This window comes from Centruroides vittatus, unplaced genomic scaffold, assembly GCF_030686945.1.
Source record: "Centruroides vittatus isolate TY-2023 unplaced genomic scaffold, ASM3068694v2 scaffold_2520, whole genome shotgun sequence".
NCBI classification, from domain to species: Eukaryota; Metazoa; Arthropoda; class Arachnida; order Scorpiones; family Buthidae; genus Centruroides; species Centruroides vittatus.
In genome coordinates this window covers 48421-66522 of record NW_027122689.1, presented here as the reverse complement: position 1 = coordinate 66522, position 18102 = coordinate 48421, and the positions used below count along the sequence as shown (strand labels likewise).

The 18102-nt window shown below is 36.6% G+C and overlaps 1 protein-coding gene and 1 non-coding gene across 2 annotated transcripts; both read right to left on the bottom strand.

Moving 5' to 3' along the window:
- Positions 1-692: 692 nt before the first annotated feature.
- TRNAE-CUC (transfer RNA glutamic acid (anticodon CUC)) lies at positions 693-764 on the bottom strand. The gene has a single exon. It is a non-coding gene; the product is annotated as a tRNA-Glu (tRNA).
- Positions 765-9750: 8986 nt separating this feature from the next.
- On the bottom strand, positions 9751-14666 carry rempA (intraflagellar transport protein rempA). Its single transcript, XM_067285368.1, has one exon. It carries the CDS (start codon positions 14575-14577, stop codon positions 10147-10149), a length of 4431 nt encoding a protein of 1476 aa, XP_067141469.1. The 5' UTR covers positions 14578-14666; the 3' UTR covers positions 9751-10146.
- Positions 14667-18102: the final 3436 nt, after the last annotated feature.

Below are 18102 nucleotides of genomic sequence, written 5' to 3'. Positions count from 1 at the left end.
GGCGGAGGTGGTACGAACGACTTCCCACGTAGTCTAGTGGACGGCCGGATGGCCGAGCGGTAAAGGTGGCAGCCTACCGCTCTGGGGGACCCGGGATCGAATCCGAACGGGTCGAATAATCCCCAGGAATTTTTCGGGGGGTGGTCCGTTCGGATATGTCGGGCCCCGTCCCTCACCACCCGGTCGCCCCATTGTGGGCCTGGCCGAACCCATAATGGGCCTACTAAAAGAGGCCCTCTTGGTGCCCACAGGGCGGAAAGAGTTAAAAAAAAAAAAAAGTAGTCTAGTGGCTAGGATACTTGGCTTTCACCCAGGAAACTCGGGTTCGATTCCCGGCGTGGGAAATTTTTTCGCTCCTTCGTTTCTAAGTCGTCGAGTTTTCGGGCATTGTTTTTTTCTTTTTCGAAGCAATCCTGCAAACTCACGTTCGAAACCTGAAGTCACGTGAAAATGTTTGCAGACGGATTTGCATCTTTGAGTAGAAGTAAAAAGTAACAATAGGCAGTGCCAAGATGCGGAAAAACGAACAAGAGCGACTACCAAAACTAAAGACAAAGTCTGCCCGAAAAGGACCACCATTTCTATGTCCTGAACACAAGAAATAAATGGTGGTCCCTTTCGGGCAGACTTCGTCTTCAATTTTGGTAATAATAATCTCCACCGGGCAAAAAAATGTACAGAACACAAGCAAGTTCCCATGCCGGGAATCGAACCCGGGCCACCTGGGTGAGAGCCAGGTATCCTCACCACTAGACTACATGGGAGCACGCGCTCGTCAGAACTACAATCGCTTTCCGCTTGGCGTAGAATTCAGCGGTTTTTTTTTTTTTTTTTTGTAACTCTTTTCGCCCCGTGGGCACTAAGAGGGCCTGTTATAGCAAGCCCATTATGGGTTCGGCCAGGCCCACAATGGGGCGACCGGGTGGTGAGGGACGGGGACCGACATATCCGGACGGACCACCCCCCGAAAAATTCCTGGGGATTATTCGACCCGTTCGGATTCGATCCCGGGTCCCCCAGGGCGGCAGGCTGCTAACCTTTACCGCTCGGCCATCCGGCGCAGAATTCAGCGGTTGGGAGGACAACGAGTATTCGAAAAATCTTGAGAATTTGCGATTGCGCACTCTTTCACTATTTGTTTTAACCAGATTGGTAATATATTAATGCGTTAAAATAAATTTTAAGTTAATCTGAGAAATCATCAACTAAATTTAAGTCAGCCGAATAACAAGAAAATCATTTTTGTTTGCAGGTACTGAAAAAGATTTTTTTAACAAGCTCATTATGAGCCTTGATCGGTCACGCTGTCCGAGACTGACCACCGTGATAGTCACGCGAGTGTACAATAGTCAACGAGAGGCAGTACACAAAAAGAATAACAACAATAATTTATTTTTTTTTCACGTGATTAGCAATATACAGGATTCTTTCGGATTCCAACTCTCAATGTTATACACTATCCAAAACTGAGGTGAGGTATCGAGCGAATACAGAACAAAAGAACGCGCTCGCGACAAATAAGAAAAGACGGACTTGTAATCTTACGACTGGCTCACTCTAAATTATAAACTATAATGGAAAGGAAAAATAGCAAGAAGTTTTAATATGTTAGAGTAGGTTATAAGAAATACTCGGGTTCTCTGTTTGGTATTGATTGGCTCATCTGGTGGGGAACCACACTAAGTCGTTTCTCGCCGATGTTTTTCGGATTTTTTGGTAGATTCTTCTTATACAAGGGACGTTGTCTCTCTATCTCTTTACGCTAGCGAATTGCTTTCTTTTTCTGTAGGCCAACTTCGTCACTTTTTGTCCTTCTAGTCGACGAGCAGGAGCGTAACTTTCGCACGTCTACCTTCACAGAGAGTCCGATCCAAGAATGAACCTTCTTATCGTTTTAGTAGCCTCAGGGACTTCACTTCCCATCGTTAACGTGGGTCGTGGAAAGGGTTACCCCGCCCTCACGAAGAAATGTTAATACAAAATTCGAGAAAACAAAAGAAAAAACAAAGAAGAAAGACAACTTAAAACTAAACTTATACAGTGGACCTTCGTTATAGCGCTGCTTACTAAACTGCGCACTCGGTTATAGCGCAGGCGATGTTCGCGACGCGATAAGCTCGAACACGTTTACACAGGTCCGTGTAGGCGTTAGTGAGTAGCGCATTTTATTGTTACTGCGTATTGAGTAATTGCGTATGTATTGAGTTCCTCTTTAATTATTGTATGCATGATGAGTAAAAGAAAAGCTTACAGCGTGAAAGAATAGCTTGACATTATTGCTAAAGTAAGGAGGTGAACCGCGTTACACCGCGCCGCTCGGTATAACGCGGTTCACCTTATAAAGCCGGATGCACACATGCGGCGCGGCAAGGAAAAGCGGCAGAATGACGTCACTTTTTCTCGCCGCAGAGGTCTATTTCGTGCCGCTTTTCTCATGCCGCGAAAGTTGGTCGAATTCTATCTTTCGCGGCGGCCGCCGCCAAGACGCATTTCTATCAGCCAATAACATTTCGTCTGGCAGTCACGTGAGAAAATACAATCACGTGGTGTTTTAATGGCGGAAAGTTCGACGTGGTTAACCGAGATAACTAACATCAGATTAATGAGGAAAGAATAATAAATTTAACACAAATTCTACACAGATACAGTAATCATATATCATTTAATTTAAAGAACAAAACAACCGAATCTTACTCGAAATAGTATTCTTTATCGAGAGATCTTAATCGAAGAATAAGCCTATTTTGTACATCAATTCTTTACCGATCCAACAAAATATCTCGGCAAGATTCTTGCCAATACGATATCTCTAATCCAAAACATTCATTCGAATCTTCGACGAAATCTTCCAGCTAAATAAAACGAGCCGTACAAAACAAAATTTGTAAACACGTGGATAGCGGTGCGTCGATATCGTTCGCCATCTTGAATACTGAACGCATACGCCGAAATGTAAACGGATTGCCGCTTGTGTGGTCGTGCTGCCGCGCGGCGAAGACGCGTTTGCGTCACCGCTTTTCCTTGCCGCGCCGCATGTGTGCATCCTCCTTAACGCTGGTGTTGTTTCCGCCCGACATGCGCGTTATATCGGGAGCCAACTGTATATACATTAACCTATCCAATATCAAAATTTCTGTCCATTGCACGATGCCCCGGGGTGAATTTTTGTCCATGCCTTATGCCTAACGAAAATTTCCCGTTTTTGAAAAAATAATCGTGGCTATTGTATCGTCCGAAATTATTTTTTTTTTTATTTTGCACAAACAAAATAAATATATTAATAAATGAAAAACAAAAAAAAAATTATATTTCGGAAGTTACTTTTAATATAAAATTGTAACGGCTAGTGCCATCTAGTTTCAAAAATGTTGCGATGCTAAAATGAGATATCTCGGGTCAATCAGTCAAGGTCAGCAGGTCGCGACCAGATATATCGAAAATAACATGGGACAGGCAAATGAGTTTTTTTTTTTCAAAGATTCGTTTGTGAAAATTTCGCAACGTTCGCATTTCCAACTTCCCAACGGGCAATGCATGTGCAAATCTCGCACTAGTGCCTGTTTGTAGAAAGTGTCACCACTTTGTATTTTATTTTGACTCTGTTCTCGGTCCCGAGTACCTACAAATCTGGTTTTTTTTTATGCGCGCATGATTTGGGCACTTAATACTCTGTGCCAAATTGCAACTCCCGACATGTATTCCTTCATACCTCTAAGCTGGTAGGCCAGGACAGCACCACGATTTTATAAACAAGACATAGTCTTGTCAATAACTGTTTTTTTTACAAATTTTTAAAAATTGTTGTTTGTTTACATTCCAATTTTGGAAGGTTCCCCCCCTTCCCGCCAACCCCTTACTCTTACCGGCATGTGATTATCATTTATACATATCCAATCCAGTATAAAAGTTGAACATAACTAAAAATCTTGTATTAGCAGTATACAGTTTTCTCAAAAAAACAAAAAATTTAAATAAAGGGATTTCTCAACTTCTCATATTATATTTTATAGAAGTAAAATATGTACAATATTTACTTCTATAAAGTATACCTTTTACCAGAGTTGGCTTTGGTTTTAATGAAATTATTCCATTTTCAGCTTATAAGCAAATAAAATAATGTATTAAACCTACATGTAACAGCTAAAATATCTAACCTGCTTCAACTTAAAGAGCTGCTACTAAATTGCAAACACATAAATGCAGTTGAATTTATGTGTTTGCAGTTTTTCAAAGTGAAATCTTGCTAAATTTCTGGGGAAACAAAACGTAAACTTGTACAATCACTGGATAATTTTGGAGATTATCAAATTCCTATCGTATTTAGTAATTATAACAACTTTGGCTACCTTTTCAAACTAAACATTGCCTTATACAAGAATGTTACATAATCCCAAGTTATCTGCAACTACCTACAAAAGATGTTTTTTAGTAATTGAGAAAACAAAACAGAAAAGGCTGAATTAGCTAAAGATAAAACATATAAATGTATAAAATTGTCTAATATCTAGGCTGGGATATAAAATCTGCCTGTGTTTTTACACCTGTGACACAAGCATCATTTTATTTTTCATACATGTTCTATTTTCTGTTTGAACATTTTTTGAATTCTATGTAAAGTATGTTGCAGTCTTTGTTCTGTTAGCCATGAAGAAACTATGAAGAAGCTGAGACAATTCTGCAACCTTTTCTTTGAGAAATGAAGAAATTAAAATTTTCTGTCTGATAACACTTGGGAATGTAATGTTACAAGAAACTTGACATACCGAAACATCGAGAGGTATGAAGAAAGTGACAGTATTGAGGACTGACCGAAAAGTGATACACCGAGGGATAAAAGAATTCCAGGAATGCTCGAGACTTTAAAGAGCCAAATAAAAACTCCTTGACACTACAAAGAGAGCTAACCTTGCAGAAAGACGTCTCAAGACAAATCGTTCATCTAGCATCAAAAGAAAGCCTGGGCTTAAAACTTTAAATCATATTACCTACCACGTGTTGATGTGGGCTCAAAAAAAAGATAGGTTTACTGTTGCCATCTTTTGCAGAGGTATATAAGTGGTTTGCAGGCAGAGATTTTGAAGATGTGAAAAATATTTTCTGCACAGATAAAAAAAATTTTTACTGCAGAGGAAAAATTTAACAACAAAATGACTGTGTCTACATTAAATCGGTGAGAGATATTCCCCTGCATGTCTGGAATAATCAAAGGACGTACCATGCCGAGAGTGTGACGGTCAAGCGGGGATTGGTCGACAAGGAAAAGCAGAACTGTTTAAACCGGACTTAACTACTGTCGATATAATAGTTCCACAATGTTCTGTTTTGCTCGCTTCTGTTGAGAACATTCTGTTGTTATAGCATTTGTGATGCCGACGGTCAGTTTCTGCTAAGTAACAGTTACCAACAAGCCTCACAATCGTCTAATGGAAAGTTTGGTTTGTGGTCGAGCTCAACGTTTCTCTATTAATTGACAAAATTGTGGTACGGTATCACGTATTCTATATTCTATGCAAATTCTCTAACATCGCATCTCATACAAATGTAAAACTGGAGAATAGTTGTGCCATGGATGAAAACTGCACAAATGCTATAAAAAGATTATCTAATTTTATATAACATTTGAATTAAGAGGACATAAAATAAAAAAACTATGAGGTTTTATATGGATAAAAACTGCAAGCGATTTGTTTCCTAGAGTAATAGTAATAGATAAGAATGAAATATATAAAATAAGCTTAACAAATATTAATACATTGTATTTATTTATGACATATTGTAGATATTCTTGATTAACAAAAATAAATAACAGCTCATTTTAAACATATTTACATTATATAATAAGGAATATGTTTACATCACATGTAAGCAAGAATTCAATAAGATCGTGACAGACTCGTGTCACTATTACACTATTAATTGCCGTAATGAAACATTGTTCGACCCTCGGCACATCTTGGCAGAACTGCAATGTCTAATAATGTCTAACAGAAGTGTACTATAAACTGATCTTTAGAATACATATCAGAAATACAAGACATTCTCCAAGCAGTGGAAGAACCATCGAACAGAACTCTGTTCAAAAATCAAACTCAAACTTTTTGGCAAGACTTGGCTCTGGCCCACAATACCAAAACCACACAGGATCAATTAAAAGAGCAAGTTCTGGATTTCGTTTCAAAGGAATAATGGCCTACCATGTTGCCCGACCCAAATCCGTTAGATTAATCCACACGGTTAAAATTTGAGCCAAAGATGCATGCTAAACCTCACATGAGCATCCAGGCCCTCGAGAAATCTCTTCCAAAAGAATGTGCTCCTTTCCTACGGAAAGCATTCATACTACCAAAGCGAGTGCAGACCCAGGACGAGATTCATATCAAAGCACATGGTGGACTCCGAACAATAGAAATACATAAGTTGTTATCTAATTTTCATAAAAAATGTTTGTTTGTTACATGTTTTAATAAACTTGAATTATACATATTTTTATTTGTACCAAAACTTATTAATGCATGGGGTATAGTAAAAATATGAAATATCATTTTTTCTCAAGTTTTAGGCATCATTTTTGAGAAAACATGCATATTGCTAATATCAAACACTTGCTTGTTACTGTATTTTCATCCATTACATCTAAGTACATACAAGTTGACATCATTGTTAAACCCATCTAGAGTACTTGCATAATTCTTCCATCAAAATATTACTTTTACTGTTCCATTATTGCTTCAACCTACTGAATTTTTTTTCATCCAAAAATAAGATATTCAACATAACAGAATGTTTTGTGTATAAATTATGTTTGCATAAATAATATTCTTGAAAAACAAACAATACTATTCCCTATGAAAAAAGGCCATCTTTATAACTGTTAGAATATTTTCAAACAGTATTCTTTACCATTAATTTTATTAATAAGACCACACTAAAAATAGCAATATTTTATTGATTATTATGACAACCACTTAAAAGGGGTTTTTAGACGATTAAGCAAACTTGCAATGTCTTTCTAATTTCGATAATTGTCCGAGGCCAATAATTACGCATTAGAAATCTTAAAAAAATTCTTTTATTTACATGCATTTCAGGTCGGTGCCTTGCCAATTCCTCTTTGGTAAAAAGATGTGTAATCCGTGACAGAAACCACACTTCATCGTTTGTTTTCCTGTCTATCAATCACTAATATTTCTGACAACTGACTACAGGAAAATGAAAAACAAAGTGTGGTTTCTGTTGTGAATTACACATCTTTTTACCAAAAAGGAATTGGCAAGGCACCGATCCGAAATGCATGTAAATAAAAGAATTTTTTAATAAGTATTTTTCTGAGTAATTATTGGCCTCAGATAATTGTAAGAATTGGAAAGATGTTGCAAGTTTGCTTAATCGTCAAAAAACTCCTTTTAAGTGGTTGTCTGAATAATTAATTTTATATTCACAAAATCATTTTGTAAAGAAGTGTATTATGATATTCAAAAATTACAAAATTGTGGAAGTCAAAAGAAATTTCAAAAGATCTAGTTTGTCAAGTTGAATTAATCTTTCTGGTGTTAAGTATTTAATCTGCCTCTGCCATATGACTGTTTATCAAATGTATGGTGAGCAAAAAGTAATAATGTTATTCTTTTTAAAAATTGCATCTCTTTTTTATCTTTGTAATTTGTATATCCTTTGTTGGATAATCAATTATACTGGTGTTTTTCAACTGCCAGTCTGCAGAAGAACATTTGATTGCACTGATGCTGGCATTACAGGTGACAATAACATTAGTTGATTACAGGTGACATTTAAATTTTAAATGTCACCTGTAATCTACTGTTTAGATTACTATTTAATAGTTATCTAAAATTACTGTACGTACTTTGTTTCATACAGTGACCTGTAGATAAGCATAATAAATAAGCATAATTCATAGTCACGTTTAATTACTAGTCAATGATGACAAAAGGTTGAAAAATGCCGAATTGCAAGTCGCTCTGAAGTTTTAAAAAGTTGCCAACCATTTCACCAGTTTTATTTACTAATTACTGTAGCTGCTGGTAGCCTTACCAGTTTGAAGTATGGAAAGCAAAAGTAACATGTTAAGCTGTCACTTATAAATAGGAATCATTTGTGAATAACTTTTTAATGAATAAATCCAAACTGTAATCAAATGTGTTGACATTTGATTACAGTGCTTAAACTGTATTTCAGTTTCTGTGCTGTCAAAATTTTTATGCTCTGGTCTTCTGAGAAAGTTCAAAAATGAAAAAAAAATTCCACAAATTTTCTGTCAGTCGATAAAAAATCCCCAAACTGAAAATGCTGGACAGCAAAAACTGGAAACAGCCTTTAGTTCTCGTCACCTCCTGCTTTCCGGCCCAAACTAGCCACACGATGTTGTAACTTTGCTAGGTATGTGGTGCACGGGAGTGCAATGTTCAGCCGTTTATCCCAAAGTGTACTTTCTGATTCAATTTCCTGGAAAATGTCAAAATAAGCAACTTGGGTTTTTATTGCCACTTTAATAAAATATCACTGAGTGGTGATTTTGGCACTATGTGGCATAACTGTTATCATTATAATGTGCAAGTTAACAGAACTAATTTTCTTTCAAGTTTTACATAAGGTAAAACCTTGCTTTGCGATCACCCCGAAAATTCCACTATTAAACTGCATTAAGTTTTAATATAAATCAAACTCCGTATTAGCGGCCATCTCACTTGAGTGGCAAAATGGAAGAATGCAAAAGTGACATTTATATAACCCCATTTATATGGCCAACAGAACAAGAAAACCCTGCTTTCCTAAACTCAACACATTGTTAGTGTTTTAAACAAATTGAGCTTTGTTGCTATAGTTTTGGAACAGTTTGCCAACTGTTATTTCAGAAAGATAACATTCAAATAAAATAAATTTTTGCTTACATTCAACAAATTAAATTAATTTCTAGAATTTAATAATTATATATTTGTTTAATATTTTAATATAAAATCTAACTGTATTTTGTAAAAATATAACTAGATAAATAAACAATGATCCGTCTTCATCAGTACATCATTCACAGCACTTGAAGAAAAGAATTCAGTCTGACTCAAAAACCTATTTTTTTTTTTTTTCTTTTTGACTTCTTTCTGACACTTGAACACTACTGCCTATCTAGTAACTTCTGTTTAGTATTTCTTCTAAATTCTCCCAATGAAATACAGTATTTACATAAAATATTTCATGAACATACCATACTGATTCCATCAATGGGTATAAAACAAATTCCTTTAGTCCCATATTGAACAGTACTCAAAAAACCCTACTGCAAGCAGCTTGTATTCTCCCTATACTTATCCCGTATTTCAGTACGATTATTTGACATTAATACCTTATCCCTTACGAAAAGTTTGAATTGCTGTTTATTGCAAAGGGTATATAATACAGTATTACATGTACTTATTTAAATTTATTTTTTGTTTACTTTTATAATCTGTATTACTGTATATAGGCAATACAATATGGTACACCACAGTTCTGTATGTCAATTTTTTTGTAACTTCACGTCACTTATGTGGCCAGAAATTGTTAATCCCAAAGATGGCCACATAAGTGAGGTTTACTGTATTTTAAAAAATAATAGCATTTAATAAAAAAATACATCAATATTTAACTCTTCCATACAGTTAACTAACACATTAATGATAAATTTACATTCAAAAATAATACAAAACCTTTTGCATCCTTTTTATTTTAGAAAATTTTGAATAAATGATTAAATAAATGTTTGAGATAAACAAAAACTTTCAATTTTAATAAAACATTTTTTGAACTTTACAATTATTAATTACTCCAAATGAAAACTGTTCTTGTTATAAAATGATCCTTTTCTAGACTTGCACATCTTGTTCCTAATGGACTCTGGTACGTCTATATTCGGTTACTGTCACTTTTTACCAACAAACGTTTATATAATAATTTAGGTAATAAAACAAGGCTATTTTTTTATAAACTAAATAATTAAGTTTTTCTGATAATTAATGCAAGAAGTAACAATTTTATTATAACATTTGTAATATATTTAAGTTAAAATTATAGAAACAATGCTTTGCAATAAATGGCACTTTGTGATAAAATATTTAGTGAATTAGCACTAATAATAATTTAAGATAATTTACTAACTTAATATCCACTTTCCTCTCCATATTCCTCTTCTATTTCGTTTTCGGATGCTTCTGCATTTTCGTTTGAAGTTTTGTTTTCTTCCAGAAAACTGATGTGACTTGCGGGTTGAATATTCAGAGCCTTGTATATGGCTTTCAGAATGTCCGCATTTATGTAATAAGGTAAATTGATGCCCGGTAACTTTGCTTGCATTTCTTCGATGAGAGCGTGTGCAGTTTTGTAATTCTGTTCGCGCACGTAATGTTCTACTAAGAATCCATATATGTCGCCTTTGTGAATGGCCATATCTACATTTTCTTCCGTTAACAAATTCTGACACTGCTGGACGGATTCTGTAGGATTTGCTTTGTACAACTGCCTAGCTTGAACAAATCTTTTCAACAGTTCCATTTTTATTTTTAAATTTTCTATTTTGTCGGTTATTTGAACAGTATTCTGTGCCTTGGACAGACATTTAAATGCTTCGTGTAAGGCTCCGAGAGCTTTCTCATAATTTTGGTATTCGTCCATTTCCACCTGGGCGCACGCTTCATAAAATCCTGCTAATAAATCCGGTGCTTTGCCCTTCGTATAGAAATTAATGATGTTTTTCATTATCTCCGGATCTTGTCTCCAGTCTAACGACTGCAAATAATTAGCGGCCATGACATAAATTTCTTTCTGTCTCGAAACACCAGTAAAAAATATGATTTTTTCAGTGTCACCAGACTTCAATAATGACTTCATAGCTTGAATCTTCTTACCGGCCTGAGTGAATTTTTTAGCTGCTAGATGATAATTATTTTGTAACATGCAACATTCTCCAATTTTTTCTAAAATTTGTGTTCTTAATTCAGAATTGGTATCTTTATCTAAAGTTAATTTCTCTGCAAGTTCTTCTGTTATAAAAACATTGTGTTCAACACACAATTCCAATGCTTCTATATATTTTTTAGCATCTGCTAATAAATCAACTGCTTTATCATACTGTTTATTTTCCATAAAAAATTGTGCACATTTATGTAAAAGTTGAGGATCGGTATTCTTACCGAGATTAGAGGCAATGGATTGTAATGCATCAAATTCCTGAGTTCTGAAAGCTAATTCAATGGCTTTGTTTAAATAGCCCGCTTTATGATAGAGCATAATTGCTTTTTCGCGATGTTCGGAATGTTCTTCGTAATAACGTGCCACTTCGTTCATTACTTGTGGACCGCTCATCAGTGCCAAGTTAAGTAATTGGTCTTCTAAACCGTGTTCTTTACAGATACGGACGGCATTATTGTAAGCACGAGCACGAGAAAAAAAATGCACAGCTTCTTTTATGTTGTCTTGATTCTCAAATTGTCTTCCCAAATGAAAACATGCTGCTCTGTGTCCTGTTTCGTTAGCAATTTCTGACGCTTTTTCTAAATTATTACAGTAACAATATAACCGAACTAAAGACAGATAATCTTGAGCAGCTTCATAAAATTGTAAAGCTGTTTCCATCTCTCCAATACTTTCTAAATATTGTGCCCACCATTTATGTAATTCTTTATCTTTACTTTTCAAAATATATCCTTCCAAGACATGAGGTTCTTCAAAAAGCATTCTAGGAATTTCAAAATAATGGGTTTCAGATTTTTCGTACATCGGAATGGCAGAAGCAATATCTCCTTTGGCTTCCAGATGACGGGCATAATTGTAATAAGTACTTCGTAGATGAACGCGATCTCTGTGTTCTGCCATTTCGATTGCTTTTGTCCACTGACTGCTATCTTGGTATAATTTATTTAAAAGGTCAAAACGATTACTACTCTGTAATAAATGTTCTGCTTCTTTTAACATACCTAACTGCGTTGCAAGAATTGCAACTCTAGCATCCAATTCTGGTTCGTCTGCAGTTTCCCTAATTGCTTTAGCTCCTCGAGCATGACCCATTTTTCCAAGACAGACACTAGCAACATCTAATCTTTTGGTTTTAACACACATTCTTGCCATGTTTTCCCATACTGATTCATTTTTTATAACTTTTATAGCTTTAAATGCTTCATCCATATTTCCAACAGTTAAAAAATAACTAAATGACATTATGGCATTTCTTGTAACTTTATCACAGTCTTCTAAACCTATAAAATCTTTCATTGTCTGTTTAATTACAACAGGCAGCTTCTCTGTAGATTCACCCACAATTTTGAAATCAGAGAAATCTGTACGAGAATCCTGCGACTTCTGTAGTAATATATAATATGGAACTTGAATACCCAAAAGGATATAAGTCGATTCGTTCAATGCAAAATGATCTTGTATAAGTAAACCTTGTTCTGACGTTGTGAAAAATGATACAACCATAGTTTTTGAGTTAGTGTTCCAATCTACAGATATATTTTCTTGAACATTTTTTTCTATTATCTTGCCTCTAGTGGTATGTTTAACATGCTGTAGTCTAGCTTCGCAAATTAAAAGCTGAGAGTCATCTGGGTCCCAACAATGAAAAAAAGGAAATCTTCCATTGATAATTTGTGCTGTCTCAAAGTGCAACTTCAAAGTAGAACTTTGATAGCTAGCAGATTCCGAAGTATCACTATCATCTCTTCTACCATTCGAAAAGTCAAAATGAAATAAATAATCACTATCGACATCCCATACGTGAAGAACAGGATCCGGTATCATCTCACCTCGATATAATCTAACAATTGAAATGCTAACTTTATTCCCTTTACCATTACATTTTACTAACGATACATCCCCATCATCTTTAAGAATTGATGCAAGAGATTTAGGACCAGCATGTGGTTTTGCTTCTCTCCTACTTATATCCCATAACTTTAAAAATCCATTTGTTGTACCAGAAACAAGAAAATTATTGGATATATCTATACAAACAGGGGGACCTTCTTCTTCCGTAAAGACAAGGCTTTGTTTGGATGTGCCTTGAAAAGTATAAACTTCTATTTTTCCATTTTCCATAACAAAAGCACTATGTTCATGTAATGCTACCATTTGAGATTTTGAATTGAAAGAACCTACAAATTTTGCAATATTTTCTTTTGATATTTCGTAAAAATAAAGCTGATTACCAGAAGATATCGAAACAAAATTAGAATTTACAAATACCGCCTTAACACGAACATCCGTTTGTAGTTCTATATTTTTATCCGTGGACAACAGAGTCAGGCTCAACCGTCTAGCAGAGGTCTGAACTGCCACAACATTATCTCTAAAGCTATACGACATTTTTTCTTCGACCAGTACATATACGTCCGTGGCCGTCAAAACACCCAGTATTCTTTTACTAGTTCCCCAATTGAGCATTCTGACAGCTCCTTGAACGGAAATAAATGGTTGTAATTTCCAGTTTTCTTCCTGTCTTTCAAAACAGTCTGTCGTATTATCCGGTTTATACTTCCAAATTAAAACATGCCCGTGACTCGTCCCCGCAGAGAGAACGGACCGCACGTCATCATATGCCATGCACGTCAACGCTTCGGATGATTCGCCAAAATTCGAATCGTCAAGAGAAAGCACAAAATTACTTCCATTTTCCAAATTCCACAACCTCATCACTCTCTCTCCAGAATTGACGGCCAGTATGGAAGGACAGGTCCATATCACACCGACGTCGGCACTCTTTCCGCTCAGTTTGACCCTAGTCAGCTCCGTCAGATTTCCTTCCTCCCCAATCTGATACTGTACGAGATTTAAAGATTCGGTCACAACGATCAGTCTGTTCCGTTCCGAATAATGAAGTAACTTCCGAATTCCACTCTCGGCCGCAAGGACGTCGGTACAGTTGCCGTTTCCGTCGACGTAAAAGACCACGCCGGACGAGCAGCCTAGAAAGAGTTCTCCGGAGTCCTTGTGGGCCGAGGTCCGACCCTCCGCGGGGCGTCGCCAGTCGCAGAAGACGTTCAGGGCATCCTCGTCTCCGTCCACGGCGGCCCTCAACAGACGAGAGATCTCCCCGTCTCCGTCCCCGGATCCGGATCCCCGAAACAGAACGTCAGTCACACCGTCCTTCAGCTCATGACAGAAGACGAGGCCGAGCCGGTCACCGTCCGTCAGCCTCCACCCCACGCTAGTGCCGTCGGAGTCCACACTAACCAACCTGCCTCCCCCGTCGCTCCACTGCAAATACAAAACGGGAGTCTTGTGCTTCGAGGTTTCGTTCTGCAAAATTTCGGTCTTTCCGTTCCAAAGGACGATTTCACCATTTTCCCATCCGTAAGCTATTAGTTTGCGAACGGGATGCCAAGCCACAGAAGTAATCTGCAAACCGACTTTAAAGGAAATTCCGGCATCGACCGCGGTTCCGTCTTCTCCGTAGATGGAAAGGACTCCTCCTTTTTCTTGATCGAACGACGAAACACACAGCAAAGGATGCGTCCGGTGCCAAGACAGATAGGTGTTAAGAGCCGCGTTCGAAAAAGAGGCATTTTCGATCTTATAATCCAAGAAAATTTCCATCGAGATCACGAATCTGAAATCGTCAAGCCGCGAGAATCCTTCCAAGTTTTTTACGATTCACCCTTTTAAAACGAATCTGACGCCGAAGGCTCAAACTGACACTTAGCGTACACTTCGGCACGTCCATCGCAATCGATTCCGCTCTCTCCGTTAGTCCATTGCAAAAGACTTTTAGTAGCCCAATCGACGCCAAACGCCATCCGTTCAACGAGTTATTGAAATTCGCATATTAAAATCTTACTCGTGCGTGTTCCAATGAAATATATTCATAAAATATTTACAAATTTCGAATCGAGTTTGTCGACGATTTTCGGGCATTTTAATTCGATAAAAAAAAAAAATGCTGCGATTTGGCTCGTCGGAAGATTAATAACGAAATTTTGCCAGTTCCGATGACTCACATTAAATCATTTTATGATATTACTTTTTAATAGTAAAATAAGCACACGTGGGTTTTTATTTTTAACTTTTTCCGCCCTGTGGGCACTAAGAGGATTTTTTTTAGCAAGCCTATTATAGGTTCGGCCCGGCCCACAATGGGGCGACCGGGTGGTGAAAGACGGAGCCCGACATAGCCGGACGGGCTACCGGCCGAAAGATTCCTGAGTTTCTTTTAACTCATCCAGATTCAATCCCGGGTCTCCCACAGCGGTAAACTGCCACCTTAACTGCTCGGCCATCCAGCCGTCTAATCACACGTGAGTATAGCTTCGATAAAGAAGAATTTTTATCTTTTAAATCACGTAAAAAGTACAAAAATATGAAATTCGCAAAGTCCAAGCTTTATTTATGTTAATATCTTATGATTAAGTTTAAGATTACACCTACGTAACTCATTGCAAATGGCTGCATTAAAAACATAGATACAAGGTTTTCGGTTTTTTGCTTAATTTTTCATTGTGAATGGGCCTTTACTCCCGTATCGTTAATCTTAAAAAGAATTACGTACACCATTGTTTTATTTGTTGACAGAACCAAAAGAAAATTAAATGAAGAGATACACACGAAGGTCATTAATTCAAATATTCATATCTAAATTTTTATACGCACGTACTGTACGTATATATTGTACTTACTCTGTATACTAAATAAAAAATTTCTTTAAATTAATGTCGTTTTAATTTGCAAATTCTATTTTGTGGCAGCGCTAAAATATAATTTTGAAAAAAGGCGTCTTTTATCTACAGGACGGCTTGATTTGAATAAAATAAAAATAAGTATGGTAAAAAAAGTCCTCTGATATATATTTGCATTTTATTGCGAAGGCAGTAACCTCTAAAGAAAGGTCGCCTTCGTGCTTGTGAAATTATGGACTGTTAACTGGAGCGAACGATGGATAGATAACGGAAGCAAAGTATTTTTGTTAAACGTTGCAATTTTATATTTATATTTATACAGTTACGTGTAATGAAATTAAATGTAATACCGTCGGCCATGTTTTTATTTTTACTTGAAAACATATATCAAATATTTTCAATTTTTTTTACTTCTGTCAACTATATGAAACTATCCTAAAACATACCAATAGGATTTAATGGTTGGGTTAAGTTATAAATTTACTCGCGATCAACATTGATAGGGTTCGTCAAATATCTGTAGCGCGCAGGCGGCTAGCAGTTCGAAACCGGCCCTGCCCTTCCATTATATTATAGTATTTGATTTATATAACTACGAATGTTACCTCTAAGAAACTGTTTCATTCACAGGCGAATATTAAAGTCGTCTAACAACGAATCAAATTTGGCGAAAAACAAACCAAATATTTAAACTCGGCTCTTTGGAAAACCACTTAAATCATATTTTGTGCTGGCCGTTAACCTCGTGTTTTGTATTTTCCAATTCCAATGCCACCATCACCGTATCGCTGGTCCGATAGAAAGAAGAGACAGTTGCGGAAGGAAGTTGAAGTAACTCGAGCAAAAGTAGTCGTTGACTTCCTCCCAGAAGAGAGGATGGTCAACCACTACTAATTAATACTGGTTTACTAATTAATTTTGTATTTTAAATGTGTTCTTAACTGTTCTAGACAAAAAAGAACAGTTATCAATATTCCGTGATTTTTAAAAACCCGAAGATTGCCTGTAGAACAGGTTGGAAACGTTCGTTACAGTTAATCAATAATTCGCGGTGAGATAAGGTGTTTTTGCATGGGTTAAGAGGCATCTAGCTGAATATTAATTAAATATTTTATGTTATAATAAAGTGTTTATATTTTTGCAACAGATTGTAGTAACTATATGTTCTGATAAATATCTTGTTTATAGAAAAATTATTGGACTGCAATTTGAAAAACTTGTAGACCTATAAATTCTAACTGTCGTCCCATCTGTCATACTGTCCTTCCTCAATCTTGAGATGGGAGTTAGTTACATGAAAGTCGAGAACAGATGTAGAAAGCGTAGGTGCAGGAGGTCCAGATTAAGTACCGCACATACGATCTTCGAGTTTGAAATGGATGTCACGTTACTTCGATTCAAAATTTTCCCCTGAACGAAGTTAAATAGATAACTGGCACGACTCTATTACTGACAGGAAAAGTATGATGTACAGGGGCAAAACCACTACTAAAAATTGAGAACATTGTGACGATGTCACAATAAATAATCGCTCGTTAGAATTATTTTGGTTTATTCGGTTATGGCAACGCGACACTTGAGCGATTTGCCAAGAGGATGCATCCCGGGAAAACTCTTATGGGAAGCCGGATCCTATTTAAGTGAAGAAAACACGGAAAAGTCCACGTGGCCAGCCCGTCCGAGCGAGGCGCGAACTTACGACCGAACTCCCAATGTTCAGGGAACGAAAGCCGCTTGGCCACTGGTGGGCCCCTTCACGTGGTAACACTTTCGATTGCACGCAGGCAAGTGCTATATGCTACCTGTCGCTGTAATGATATAGCAGGTCTATTTCGCGCTATATCATTGTCGCAATAATTAAGTGAATATAATTTTTAAAAAATATATAAAAATTATATTTTTTGTCAATAGATGACGCTACGTGTAAAGTCAGAAAATTGAATGTAGATAAAAATTAATTGATTTACAGAAATCCAAGAGATGTTTTGGGATGGGATGTTCGACATTGTGTAAGTTAGGGGCATATAAACGTAACCGCAGAGTTTCGTACAATCGGTTGAATGGCCTAGGAATGTATAGCGAATTAACATTTATATATATAGACTAACGTCAGCTTTTTAACACTCTGCCCAATGAACGCAATCTTTTTTTCGATCTCACCGCGAATTCGGCCAGGCAACGGTTGAACGAAACAGTTTCTTAGAGGTAACATTGCATGTCTTCGGCCGGATTTTTCTACTCTGGTACATAAGGTGTTACAGCAAGAGTCATACAATCATTCAGATGCTCATTTGTTATTCTAAATTTGAACTTTGATTATAAAAATTTCATTGTCGAAAAGCCACTTTCACAAAGGTAAGTTGAGCAAAGAAGTTCATTCAAAAAGACTTTTTTGTTTTCCCTGAAGTTCAAGAGTGAGTTTATTCATTTCGATCGTTATATCAGTAAG